Source organism: Thamnophis sirtalis, unplaced genomic scaffold, assembly GCF_051295495.1.
Source record: "Thamnophis sirtalis isolate CommonGarterSnake01/CBP01778 unplaced genomic scaffold, rThaSir2_p1.2 scaffold_9, whole genome shotgun sequence".
NCBI lineage: Eukaryota > Metazoa > Chordata > Lepidosauria > Squamata > Natricidae > Thamnophis > Thamnophis sirtalis.
Window position 1 is genome coordinate 35,345,615 of NW_028261389.1, and position 12,980 is coordinate 35,358,594.

The 12,980-nt window shown below is 36.7% G+C and overlaps 1 protein-coding gene across 1 annotated transcript in view; it reads right to left on the reverse strand.

The window, feature by feature from the left end:
• APAF1 (apoptotic peptidase activating factor 1) overlaps positions 1-12,810 on the reverse strand; it is a 60,317-nt gene extending 47,507 nt beyond the window's left edge. The window contains exons 1-7 of the mRNA XM_087723320.1: positions 12,518-12,810; positions 9,515-9,687; positions 7,963-8,152; positions 5,537-5,734; positions 3,572-3,755; positions 1,919-2,031; positions 517-648 (exon numbers count right to left, since the gene is read on the reverse strand). Coding sequence (XP_087579446.1) covers positions 517-648; positions 1,919-2,031; positions 3,572-3,755; positions 5,537-5,734; positions 7,963-8,152; positions 9,515-9,652 — 955 coding nt within the window. The 5' untranslated portion in view covers positions 9,653-9,687; positions 12,518-12,810. The remainder of the gene's footprint in view (positions 1-516; positions 649-1,918; positions 2,032-3,571; positions 3,756-5,536; positions 5,735-7,962; positions 8,153-9,514; positions 9,688-12,517) is intronic.
• Positions 12,811-12,980: the final 170 nt, after the last annotated feature.

Consider the following 12,980-nt stretch of genomic DNA (forward strand, 5'->3'; position numbering starts at 1 on the left):
ATGTATGTACACACACTCTCTCATACACACACTCATTCCAAAATAGTAATCATTTCTTCTGTGCTTTAAAAATATAGAATTTTAACATTCTCAGGATTTATTTGTGGCCTCCTTCTTTCTGTCTTTGGGTGTTTGAAGCTAGATGCAAGCACAGAATAAACGCAAAGGGAGTTTAAACAAGAATATTGCAAGTGCAAAGTTTATGAAGACCAGAAAAATTTTCCAGAAAGTTTTTTTTTTTTTTTGCATGTAGTACAATAAGTGGAAAAACAAAATAAACCATTTTTTGTATTTTCTAATTATTAGAATAGATATTCAAATTCTGGAAAGGCAAATCATACAGGTTAAAATAGCAAACAAATATCAATATCAAGTTGCTTTGTCTTTTAAAATTGAAGAACACTAAGTTGCTCAATGACTATATTTCAATTTTAAATTAGCAAATATGCAGTTATAAATAAGTTGAAAATCTATTATTTTTTGATGCAGTTATAAACATAAAATGAAAAAAATTACCTTTGCATTCTCTAACAATATGATCAGCTTTTTCCGGCAGCTCTGTTACTTTCATATTAACGAACAGGGATAATATTTCAAGTGCTTTTTTATGTGTTAATCCACTTTCTATAGAAACTTCATATTTATTGCCTGAATACAGGATCAGAAATAAATATTTGATTTAAAGCATAAATAAGAGTTTCTCCATAACTGAATTAAAACGCTATCCACCCATCTTTGAATCTTTGTATTGCCATGAGGTTTGTTTCCATTGCCAATTCTTGTGTTGCCTGAGTCTTCATTTACTTTGAATAGTTCTGTTCCATGAATGCACGTGCAATCATAGTAAGCAAAGCAACTGGTTTATCCTATAGGCTTTATTTTGTTCTGTCTTCTGCAAGACATTAATTGCAGAGGTGGAATTCAGCCAGTTCCAACAGGTTCTGAAGAACTGGTAGTGGAAATTTTAAGTAGTTTGGAGAATCGGCAAATAGGCTGGCCCTACCCCCGCTGCCTCCCAGCTGGTCTTCTTTTGTTGCCCTGAACAGGAAAAGGGAGCTGGAAAGCAGGTTAGTGGGGTAGGGAGGGAATTTTGCAGTAACCTTCCCCCAGGAGTGGGGAGGGAATGGGGATTTTGCAGTATCCTTCCCCTGCCATAACCACAAAGCCATGTCCACAAAACCTACTCCCACAGAATCGATAGTAAAAATTTTTGAATCCCACCACTAATTGGCGTTAAAAAAAAATCATCTGCCAATCATCATATTGGAACAAGAATTTAACACTGCAATTATTTTAATTAGTTTTTGATGTTTAAGGAAAATGCTACATTTAAGGCTAGATTCATTTTCTTATATAACTATTTCATTTTATCAATTTATAGAGAATTAACAGAAGGTAATATTCATTATTCAGTCGCACTGTGTATTTATAAGATTGTATGGTATAGTGTTTATATCATCCCTGAAAGAGCTTGGGATTGTTTTATACTGAAGGTGAACATGTTATTCTAAATTTCCAGAATTCTTTAGATTTCCAATTTCCATTTATATTTTACTTCTTACAGAATATATTTTGTTTTGAATATTTAAAGGCACAGTTTTTGACTAATTTTCCCCACAAATCTCAAGTATGTAGGTTACATTATTCAGATTATTTTCTATAATTTAAGCATAATGGCAACAAGATAATCTTTCCTTTTCCTATCTCTCTGTTACTACTAATAATATATTGTACAATTTTCTCACAGTGACATTTTTTGGTTTAATATAATGGATGTATCACTGCATGCTCTTAATAAGGTTTAATGGAATAAAAGCGACAGAACTCATACCACTATGGAAAGTAACATACATAAAGTAAATTAAATAAAAATTTATAGCTTATGCAGGGGAGGAATAAAGGAAAACACAACCCTTACCAGTTACAGAATCTGCTATACTCCTGTCTCTACTGGTGATAAGAATCTGACACTGATTATCAAAAGCTTTTAAAACCCAGGAATCCCAAATATCATCAAGCACCAAGAGAGATCTGTTACAAAAAAAGGATGATAAACAGCACATCTACTTTAAGAAGGTTCTTCATATGTAACAATAGATTTCCTTTTTTAAAGTAGCCTATCTAAACAGGAGCCCAAAGTTATGTCCAGAAAATAATAGCAATATTTTACGATGTACAAATCCATCGGCCAGCCAGTGCCGGCTGGCAACTACAAGGAGGAGGGCCTTCTCAGTAGTAGCCCCGACCCTTTGGAACGAGCTCCCCGTGGAGATTCGTACCCTCTCCACCGTCCAGGCCTTCCGCATAGCCCTTAAGAACTGGCTAGCCCGGCAGGCCTGGGGATAAGGTTAGCCGCCCCTCCCGAATGATGAATGTATGTTGCTGAATATTTTACTATATGTTTCTTTGTCAATGTTTGTCTTCCCCTCCCCTGATTTTATGTGAGCCGCCCTGAGTCCCCTCAGGGAAAAGGGCGGCCTACAAATATTAATAAAATCTACAAATCTACAAAAATAGGTGGTATATATAAATTCCTACATATTTTGAGCCCCTCCTTTTTGAAATCAAGTCTAAAGCACTGTGTAATATTTTAATTGCATCCTTCATAGTATTTGAATTTATCTATTTTAAACTTTTGTTTCTTTTTTAATAAAAAGAGCCTTACAGATCAATGAATTTTTAAAAGATAAATTTGGCATTTGGGTTCAATGAGGGGGGGGGGGAGAGAACAAGACAAAATAAAAATTAAATATAGTCTGAATATTTAAAAAGCATATATTTTTGCACATTCACAATTATATTTCCCAGTATTCTTATGATATTCTCTTTCTGGAAATTTTAAATCATTTTTTCCAAATTGTAAATCTTCAACAAAACACATCAGCAAAGAAAGAATGATATTTTTAGTACCATTTTTTTTGCATAAATCACAGCAGACAATTCAAATTATTCTGATTGATCTTTCAATTGAATCATGATTTATTTATTTTTAAATTCATATACTATTATTCCTACAAACAATAATATTCTCATATTACTTGGGCTGAGAGAGAAAAACTGGGCCAGTGGATGTTTGTACCAAATAGAGGACTAGAACTCATAGCCTGCTGGTTTCTAATTCACCAATTTAACCAGTTTATTACACTATATACCATAGAAGTCTGAAAAAGATAGTCAAATTACTTCAGAAAATAAGCAATTATAATTTAAATTGATAGATACTAATAAGATAGGTACTAAGAAGCCATGTTTGCCATTTTTGAAATTTACTTATGCAGAAAATAATGCGCTATGGATTTTAATTCAGAATCCCTGATAATCAAGAGTTAGACTCCAGAGTTGTTCAATGAAAGAATGTCTGTAAATGAATAAAACACCAGAATGACAACTATTACCTTTATATGGAACCAATTCACTAATATTTTGTTATAAACTGTGATTGCTAGAATTTTAAGCAACAGAGAATATTTATTGGAAATCTCTATAAATGTAGGAATCTGAAACAAACAATATTAATCACATTTATTTAAAATTAAAGATAGCAAATGCAACTCTGTTCTATTGACATTACCTTGGCCTCGTGCGCAACAGCAACGAACGAAGGCGATCTTTTGCTTCCTCAATATTAAATGGTGGCCTTTGTGAATAAATGAAGTCCTGGTCTAATTTCAGGCAAAGATTTTGGAGTTTCATTAACAAACCTGCTTTATCCTGTTTTCCAACAGAAACCCAATGCACTCCTCCTGGGAAGCAATCTAAGAAGAAATGCATGTTAAAATTAAAACATATTAGTGAACGTTAATGAGTCTTAAGAGAAATCCCCAAATATAGTGAGTTGGGGCTATATAAAAAGTTGATTGAACAATGACAGTCACTATTTTCCTTTGCTTTTTTGTCTTCCATAGTTATTACTTTTTTTTGTAACACTAAACGTTGAGAGCAGAGGCTGTCTTCTTTATAAGAACATCTGCATAAGTCAAATTATCTTCAAAAGGAACAATAGCATGAAATTCCTAAATATTAGATGGCTCCATGAGGCCCAAAATGCTACATGTATCAACCTATGTAATTCTATACTTATTATTTTTAGTTTTATGCAGCATTTGATAACCCTGGCTGATACTGTAAATGTAAGCAAGTTTGAAATCAATCAGTACTCAAACAGGAAAAAACCACAAAGGTCAGAAGTAGGAAAAATAAATGGACAATAACAAACTACTTCCATTCAGTTCCCAAGCTATGATCCTACCGAGAAGTAAAACAGGAGTTTAGCAGGCACACCATTTTTTTTGTTACTCTTCATAAAAATATAGTGTCTAGAGGAAATGATTTCATCATCAGAAAAGGTTTATGCTATGCTTTCCATTAATTGTTATATTTCTGTATATACTTGCAGATAAACTAAGGATTTTAGGTGCCAAAATTAACAAAATATCGTGTGTGTGTGTGTAAATAAAAAATCTGGTTTATTTATTGGTGATATAAAAGGCAGAAACTATGTTTTCTCAATGTTTTCAGTCACATTCTAAATATTTATTTTGATTTTCTTTATAAATCATAGTCATTTTTTCGCTGTTTCTTTTATTATTAGAAAGAATCAGATGTGTAAGTCTAGCAACAGAGAAGCAAATCCTTGAATTTTTAGCCAAGTACCATGAAAAATGTGCCACCTCCAGATAAGTCAATCATTGACATTTTTGTGTTTTAATTTTCATAGTTGGCTTATCCATCACTGGTATTTTTCACAGTATTTTGGTTAATACCTGAGGGTCGGCTTCTACATAGAGATGCCTACATACAGGATACTGTTGATATATTTTACTATATAAACTGTTATGAGTCTATGGAGTTGGTTGTAGTCCTCAACTTACAACCATTTGTTCAGTGACCATTTGAAGTTATGATAGTACTGAACAATTGATGGTTATGACTTGTCCTTTGAGTTTTGACTATCTCAGCATCACCATAATAACATGATCACTATCTGGGCACTTGGCTAACGGTTTGCATTTACAACCAGTTGTGGCGCACCTGTCATCAAGTATCACCATTTGTAACCTTCCCTGCCAGCTTTCACAGAAAGTCAATGGGGAAGCTGTCAGGAAAGGTTAGAACTAGGGTAAGGTAACTCTTGCATCCACTTTCTCAGCACCTTTGAGCTTATGTCAGTCATAACCCTCCATGCCTTCCTCATATACTCCCTGCTTCTCATGTACCCTCACACCCTTGCCTCTTATGCACCTCATTAACCCACACCCCTCATAGCCCGGCGAACTCTTCCCAACCTACACCACACTTCTCACACACATCCTTGGTCCCTTCCTCACCTGGCAGAAGCTACTTATCTCCCTTACTCATATTCTAAAATTATATTTTGCTACTGCATGTCATTTGGACACTTGGGATTATTATACAGCATGTTCAAAACTAAATTGGAAACTTCTGTTTGAAGTGGATTCTAATTTGAAGACAAATTGCAATCTTTAATAAACCATGAATGTGAATTAAACTACATTAATCGAAAATATATAACTACCTTTTAAAAGACTGTGGTTACGTAGAGTTTCTGCTGCCAAAACAGACTTTCCACAGCCAGCCATGCCATAAATAATCACCCATCCTGGATCATTTCCTAACCTGCATAGGTTCTGCTGTACTTTTTTTAGTAATTCCGGGCGAGTAACAAATACTACTGGCCTCTGTGGAACGCCACCTTCACAAAGGGTAGTCTTAACTTAAATTCAGAAAGGAAAGATAAACAAACAAAAATAATAGCAGTCAGTATCTTAAGATGGTAAAGAATAAAGAACAGCAAAATAATTTTGACTTTAATATTTAATAGCGCTTCCCCGAAAATACGACTGTCCCAAAACTAACACCTTGCCACATTTTTCGCGTGGGCAAAAATATAACCCCACCCCCAAAAATAAATCCCATGGACAACCCCCCCTCCAGCCAGGCAAAGCACCGCTCACTGACCTAGTGGTATCACAAAGGCGCCAAGCTGCAGGAGCCAGGAGGGGAAGGCGCTCACGTTGCTTGCCACCTTCGGGATACTGTTAGGTTGGGGAGTGGTGTTCTGCCTGGCTGAAGGGGGGAGTTGCCGGGCAGCTGCTCCCTTGCGAGCGGGCTTCCGAAGAGCCGGGCACAGCCTCAGGGGCGAAGCAGCCATGAGGTGACCACGCTCATGAACAGCCGCCCGGCAAATCCCCTCTCCAGCCGGGCAGAGCGCCATTCACTGACCTAGGGAGTATCATTAAGGTGCCAAGCCACGTAGCGCTCTGCCCGCCCCCCAGCTCCCATGGCTTGGCACATTCAGGATATCCTCTAGGTCAGTGCATGGAGCTCTGCCCGGCTGGAGAGGGGGGGGGTTGTGCGAGCGCCTGTTCCGCTCCCAGCCTCACCAAGCCCTCACGCAGCTCTCCCAGGACACCGCCGCCGGCAGCCACCATGCTCCAAGCATAACTTCCAAACTCCAAAACTCGGCTGCCGAGTCTTCCAGCATCGGCTGCTCTAGGAGTGCTCTCTATGGTGGCCCAGCTGCTGGAAGACTCTCTGTCCGGAAGACTCTCTGTCCGGCAGCCAGCCCACCATAGAGAGCACTCCTAGAGCAGCTGATGCTGAAAGACTCGGCAGCCGAGTTTTGGAGTTTGGAAGTTATGCTCGGAGCGTGGCGGCGGGGGGCAGTGCCCTGGGAGAGCTGCACAAGGGCTTGGTGAGGCTGGGGGTGGAACAGGCGCTCGCGCAACCCCCCTCTCTAGCTGGGCAGAGCTCCATGCACTGACCTAGGGATATCCCAAATGTGCCAAGCCGTGGGAGCTGGGGGGGGGGGCAAAGCACCACATGGCTTGGTGCCTTAGTGATACCCCCTAGGTCAGTAAATGGCATTCTGCCCGGCTGTAGAGGGGATTTTCTGGGCAGCTGCTCGTGAGTGTCGTTACCTCATGACTGCTTCGCGCTTAAGGCTGTGTCCGGCTCTTCGGGAGTCCACTCGCAAGGGAGCAACTGCCCAGCAACCCAAAACAATAAGCCCTCCCTGATAATAAGCCCAAGTGCATATTTCGTGGGGCAAAAGAAAATAAGACCCTGTGATATTTTCGGGAAAACACGGTACTATCTTCCCCTCCAATAGGGACTGGTACTGGCCACAGGGAAAGAAGTCATTGCAGTGCCTCCTATGTGCAATCCCTGGAGATGGTCCAGCAAAATATCATTGACAATGGTATTGAAAACTGCTGAGAAATCCAGAAGACCCAAGATGGGCACACTACAGCTCCCAAAGATTATTCACAAGTGTGACCTATGGAAAATTTAATCCACATGTTTTCATACTTTATTGGTCTGGGACTGTAATCACTTTAAGATGAAAAGGATACTATATTAGGAAAATTGTGAATACTATTAACAATTATACTAGCTAAGAAATTGGAATAATCTATTGTTTTGTTAGCTTTCCTTATTCATTTATAAGAACACCATTAATTTTATGTATCAATATACAGTACATTAAAATAGAGCTTTTGGTAGCTTAAATTCCTATACATTATTATAAAGCATACAGAAAGCTAGATTATGTTGTAATTCAGTGTTTCCTGAAATTATAACTTTGTTTTGTTATAATTCAATCAAATTTAACTTAAAAAGATGACTGAGTCAGTGAGAAACATCTTTAGGTAAACTTTACAAACCTCCCACTCTTAATAATTATTTATGTGTAAAAGTACACATACATACACCAGAGTTGGGTTGCTGCCGGTTTGGCCAGGATTGGACGAAACGCAAGTAGTGGGGGCAGGAGGCTCCGCCCACCCACACGGACATCACCCATGCACATAAGTGAACAGGTAGTAAAAATAATAGAAACCCACCACTGACATACACCATGACATATGAAGTTAGTTAGTGTCTGTTGATTGGAACAGCATTTTACTATATCTAGTGAATAAAAAAATCATAACTAACCATATGAAGTTATACCATCCTCAGAATTTTTTTTATTTGAAGGTAAAGTAATAGGGAGACCATCTTGAAGAAGAGCAGCAAGATCTTTGTACCCTTCCTGTTGTAAAGCATTGTAAAAAGATATATATGCATAATTGTCTTTGGCAATAATTAATTTTAGAAGCATAGATGCCCGTTCTTTTTGTGTAATCTAGTAGAGAAAAGAATAAAATGTAGATTTAGTACAATCTATTCACCATTCAGCTCTAAAATTCTACAATTTCAATATGCACTAGAAAGTGATATGTTACTAAAATTGTTTATACTTGTGAAAATGGAAGTTATTTCTGTATTTTTCATTTTCTTTAGTACATTCTTAATTTTCCTTTCCTTTCCTTTCCTTTCTATTTTTATTTTTTTCACTTTCTTTTCTTTTTATTATTTTCTTTAGTTTGTATTAGTTTTTATTGTTGTGTACGAAAGAAACTCTTTCAGTATGCACTTGATATTTTTTTCTGGATTGATGCATCAGACTTAATCAAGAAAAGATGACAAAAACTACACTATTTAGAAAACATTCTTGGCCAAGTTAAACACTTTTGCAATCAAACGGTACACATCTCTATTCTAAGATTCACTGATTCACTGATCTGTGAATGTTCACAGATCTGCATAGGAATATTGAATTTTTCTCAATATAATAATTACAATAATCAGTATAATAATTAATAATTAAGATAGAGATACATACACACACATACACACACACACAAGTACAAGTATTATAATAGAGATAGACAGACAGACAGACAGACAGACAAGTATTAGAGACAAGTATTAGTGATTACTGGGGCAGTTTGATAAGTTTATATATATATTTGTTTTTAATGCAATTACTACATCAGGTATGAATCCTAGTTACTGAGGATTTAAGATTAGAGCAGCATACCAGATCAGTAAATAAATAAATAATAGTGAACTCAATAATTTTTTATTTAATTAGAATTATGCACTAGTTACATCTCTTGAGAAGACATACTCCAAAAAGATTATTTTTCCTATTGAAAAGTAAAAATATAAATGCCTACTTAATTCCTACTGAAACGTGCAACTAATTTTATATGTATCCCATCTAATGTTGTTATTAAACTTCTATAAATTTTAATATTGATTTTTTTTCTGTCAAAAAATATCCAAAAGCACTCTGACATTCAGCTTCAACAAACTGTTATGTTAGCACAAAAGTAAGCTAGAACAACTTTAGAAAATGTAATTGTAATTATTTGCTCTTTCTTCTTCTGCCATATTTATTATATCTAACCCCCTTTTTGCTATTTGTTGTTACATTGACAGAGTAATAATTACTAGTACTTTTTTGCTCTTGTATCATCTGACTCTCTTGTATACAGAAATATTTGTCCTAGAGTTACGTACAACCCTGGGATCCATATCAAAAATCTAGGTGCAGCCACATGGGGCCTCAAGTCTCCCATCATGCCCCTCTGTTCTAAAACTATATATTAATATTACTTCTACTCTAACATAAATAAAAGGACAAAAAACCTTTAATAACCTGAGCTTTTACTTTCTCCTCTTCCATCACTGTCAAGGTCTCATCAGCAATCATATGATCCATTATATAAGATGTCTTGATATCTCTTTCCAAAGCTTGGCGGTTCTGAAGCAAATAACTTCTAGCTCTCTGGTCCATGTTTATTGTTCCTTTTAGCTGAGTAGTCCTACAAGCTAAGCAAGGCAACAGAAAATTTCAGAGTTATAATGTATAATTATCACTTATATGTTACTTTAAAAATGTAATACACACCATTGAATTACTAACATTAATTAGTATTGCAACTTGCAATAAATTCTTGAACCTTTGGACTTCAATACTGATACCTAGCCACCAGTGAAAACCTGTGACTGCTTAACGATAAATGAACCCTAGAATTGTTTATTTTAATTCTCCTGAAATATATTTTTAAATTATAAAATGGTACTGATGCCATATGCAAGCTCTCCAATTGCAGTAATATAGAGTAAAGAATGAGAAATAAGAAAATTAAATCCAATTATGTGCACTAGGGACAATGATATACTACAGGTAATCCTTGATTTACAACCATTTGTTTAGTGACCATTCAAAGTTACAATGCCATTGAAAAAAGTGACATATGAACATTTTTCACATTTATGACCATTGCAGCATCCCCACAACCACATGATCAAAATTCAGATGCTTGGTAAATGGCATTTATTTATGACAGTTGAATTATATCCTGGGGTCATATGATCACCTTTTGTAATCTTCTGACAAGGTAAGTCAATGGGGCACCTAGATTGATTAAGAACGTTGTTATCAATTTAACAGAAATTATAATAGAATGTTTGTCTCCAGAACAGAAAATTTGGTCATTGGTCCATTGTGGTCATTAATCAAGACTAGATTACCTATATACAAATGATTCAGTTGATCAGACATTTTTAAAGATGCATTACCTAATATTTTATTTACATTAGGGTGGATAAAAATCAATGATTTTTTTAAAAAAAATCTGTTTTTTAAAATTTAAATCAGATTTTTTTATTTTTATCAAATTTATTTAAGATTAATAATGTATTAATTAATAATTTAGTTTATTCAACATGGAGTTGAGCTTAGTTATGTATCATGAGGCTGTATATTCTGCAATATTTACATTTTTGGTAAACTCATTCAATGAATCCAAGCTCTGCAAGCTGAGATAACATGTACTGTGTTGATGTATTCACACAATTACACAGTAACTATAAAATAAATCATAAAACAAAGTTCAGGAATATTAATTTATCCCATTGTTTTGAAAATCTATGTACACTACAAACTTCATGATTGTTTGAAGAGAAATGCATCTGTACCACCAAGCTCTAAGTGTGAGGAGGAAGGGAAAGCAGTAAAAATGAAAGTGAAACCTTCTAAGCAGCTTATAAATATATTAAAGAACACCTGTCATTTCAGATCCATCATGACAACGCCTGTTAGAAGGCATCCATTCACTTGCTGCCTGCCATGTCCCACACTTTGTTGTGTCACTGCCGCGTCACCAGTCGCCCCATTAAAGTGAATGGGATGTCTGATGAGTCAACAGCAGGTTAGATGAAGAGCCACTGCGGGACAGAGATGACAGTTGCTCTTTAAAAATTATGGTTTAAATCGAGTTGATTTAAATCAAGCCTTTTTACTAGTGATTTAAATGATTTAAAACAACTTGATTTAAATCAACCACACCCTGATTTAGATGCTGTTCTCACCAAAGGATTTTAGCATTTATTTAACAAATTACATAAAGTAAGTTAACTTCAACTATAAATTTGCTTTAAACAGTCAAAATAGTCTAGTTTAATATCTTTAAGTGATATCCTTGCACTTCTAGAACATCACATATACAGTATTTACAACTTGAAAAATAAAAAAATATTTATTTTTGTATTACATTTGTTTCCCGCCCATTACATCATAAGGGGCTTAAAATGTTAAAAGGAATAAAACTGTACAAAAACATGTATATAAGAAGAATAAAATACAAAGTATATAACCATAAGAAGCAATGTTCAGAAATAAACGCAATTTGAAACGTAATGTTTAACACAAAATACTAATTAGCGTAAAAAACAGAAACAGGTTTACGGAAACAATGCAGATTAATAAAATATGCTATAGTATTAAGTACAAATTTTATATAACAGCAAGTTAAAGCAATACGCTGTAACATTTTGAAATTTAAGCGCCAAGTATTGGAACCTAATTGCACATATTTTAATGTACAATATCAAACTCCAGAACTACAAAGATACTTTAAGTACATATACTCTGAATATGCAAAATTGCACATAAAGTATATACTGTTCAATTCTTGCACTATGACTATTTAGTGAAAAATGTATGCAACATAAAGAATTATTTCTTCAATAATACACTAACTTAAACCTGTTCTAAGTCAATAAAAAGAAAGTGACATCTAGAGGATAGAGTTGTAAGTTTTCATGATTGTGTAGATTTAATTTGCTCCTATCAGAAATTAGAATAATTTGATGCAACAAAACACTAACTTGGAGTTATCTACTTGAAGTTCATTAGGACTATCTTGTACAGATGTGTTTACTGCTGTACGTGACTAATTTCAGGAAGTTAAATATTCGACGGAGGAAAATTCTTGCCTCTACTTCAAACATGCACTTAAACTACTACTTCATGCTACTTAAAATGTTCAATATCCAAGACCCCACTTGCCTTCCAAAAATACGGGAGTAGATTTTTTTCAACGCAGAACACGTTTCTTTATGTAGAATAGCTCTATCCAAACTAAAACCGAAAATACAAAGGGCAACTTTCCCGATCAATCTATTTAAGGAAATGTTACGTCCTGCTGCGAATTCTCTACTGCCCGCTCCGCTCCTAAAGTTGGCCCGCACTATTTTTTACCTCGATGGCCCCCGTCCTCTCCAACCCACCTTCAACGCGCTTTTATTTATTTTCCCCCCTCTCTCATCGCCTCGTCTACCGACTCCCCGCCCTCAGGCTTTGCTGCACCGTTACCTGAGGCGTAAGCAGTGTTCGTGTGAACGGAAGGGGGCGACCCCGATGAAGCCCTTGGCGCCTCTCAGCCTTGAATTCACCCCATCTCAGTTGCCCCCGGGAACAAGCAGCCGCTTCCTCCTTCGCGAGGAGAATCGATGAGGCAACGGGAGAGAGGGGCGGGGTAAAGCAGAGGCGAGCCTCGGCCGAAGTTCCTCGGGGAAAGGTAGCTCGGAAGAAGCGAAGCGGGTCGCCGCCCATCGGCAGCCACGAGGCTCGAGCGAACAAAGCCGACGTCTCGTGCCCGAGCCACTTGCTCAAAGTCTGGGCTCAGCTCGCGCCTGGAAAGGCAAAGAGACAGTTGTGGCAGCCTGCGACTGCGCGCCTCCCAGCCGCTCGCGCCGCGTTCATCCCGCCACTCCCCCTCACCCCCACCCCCCGCCTATATTGACTAGCAAGGGCCCAGCGAAGCGATGGCGGAAAG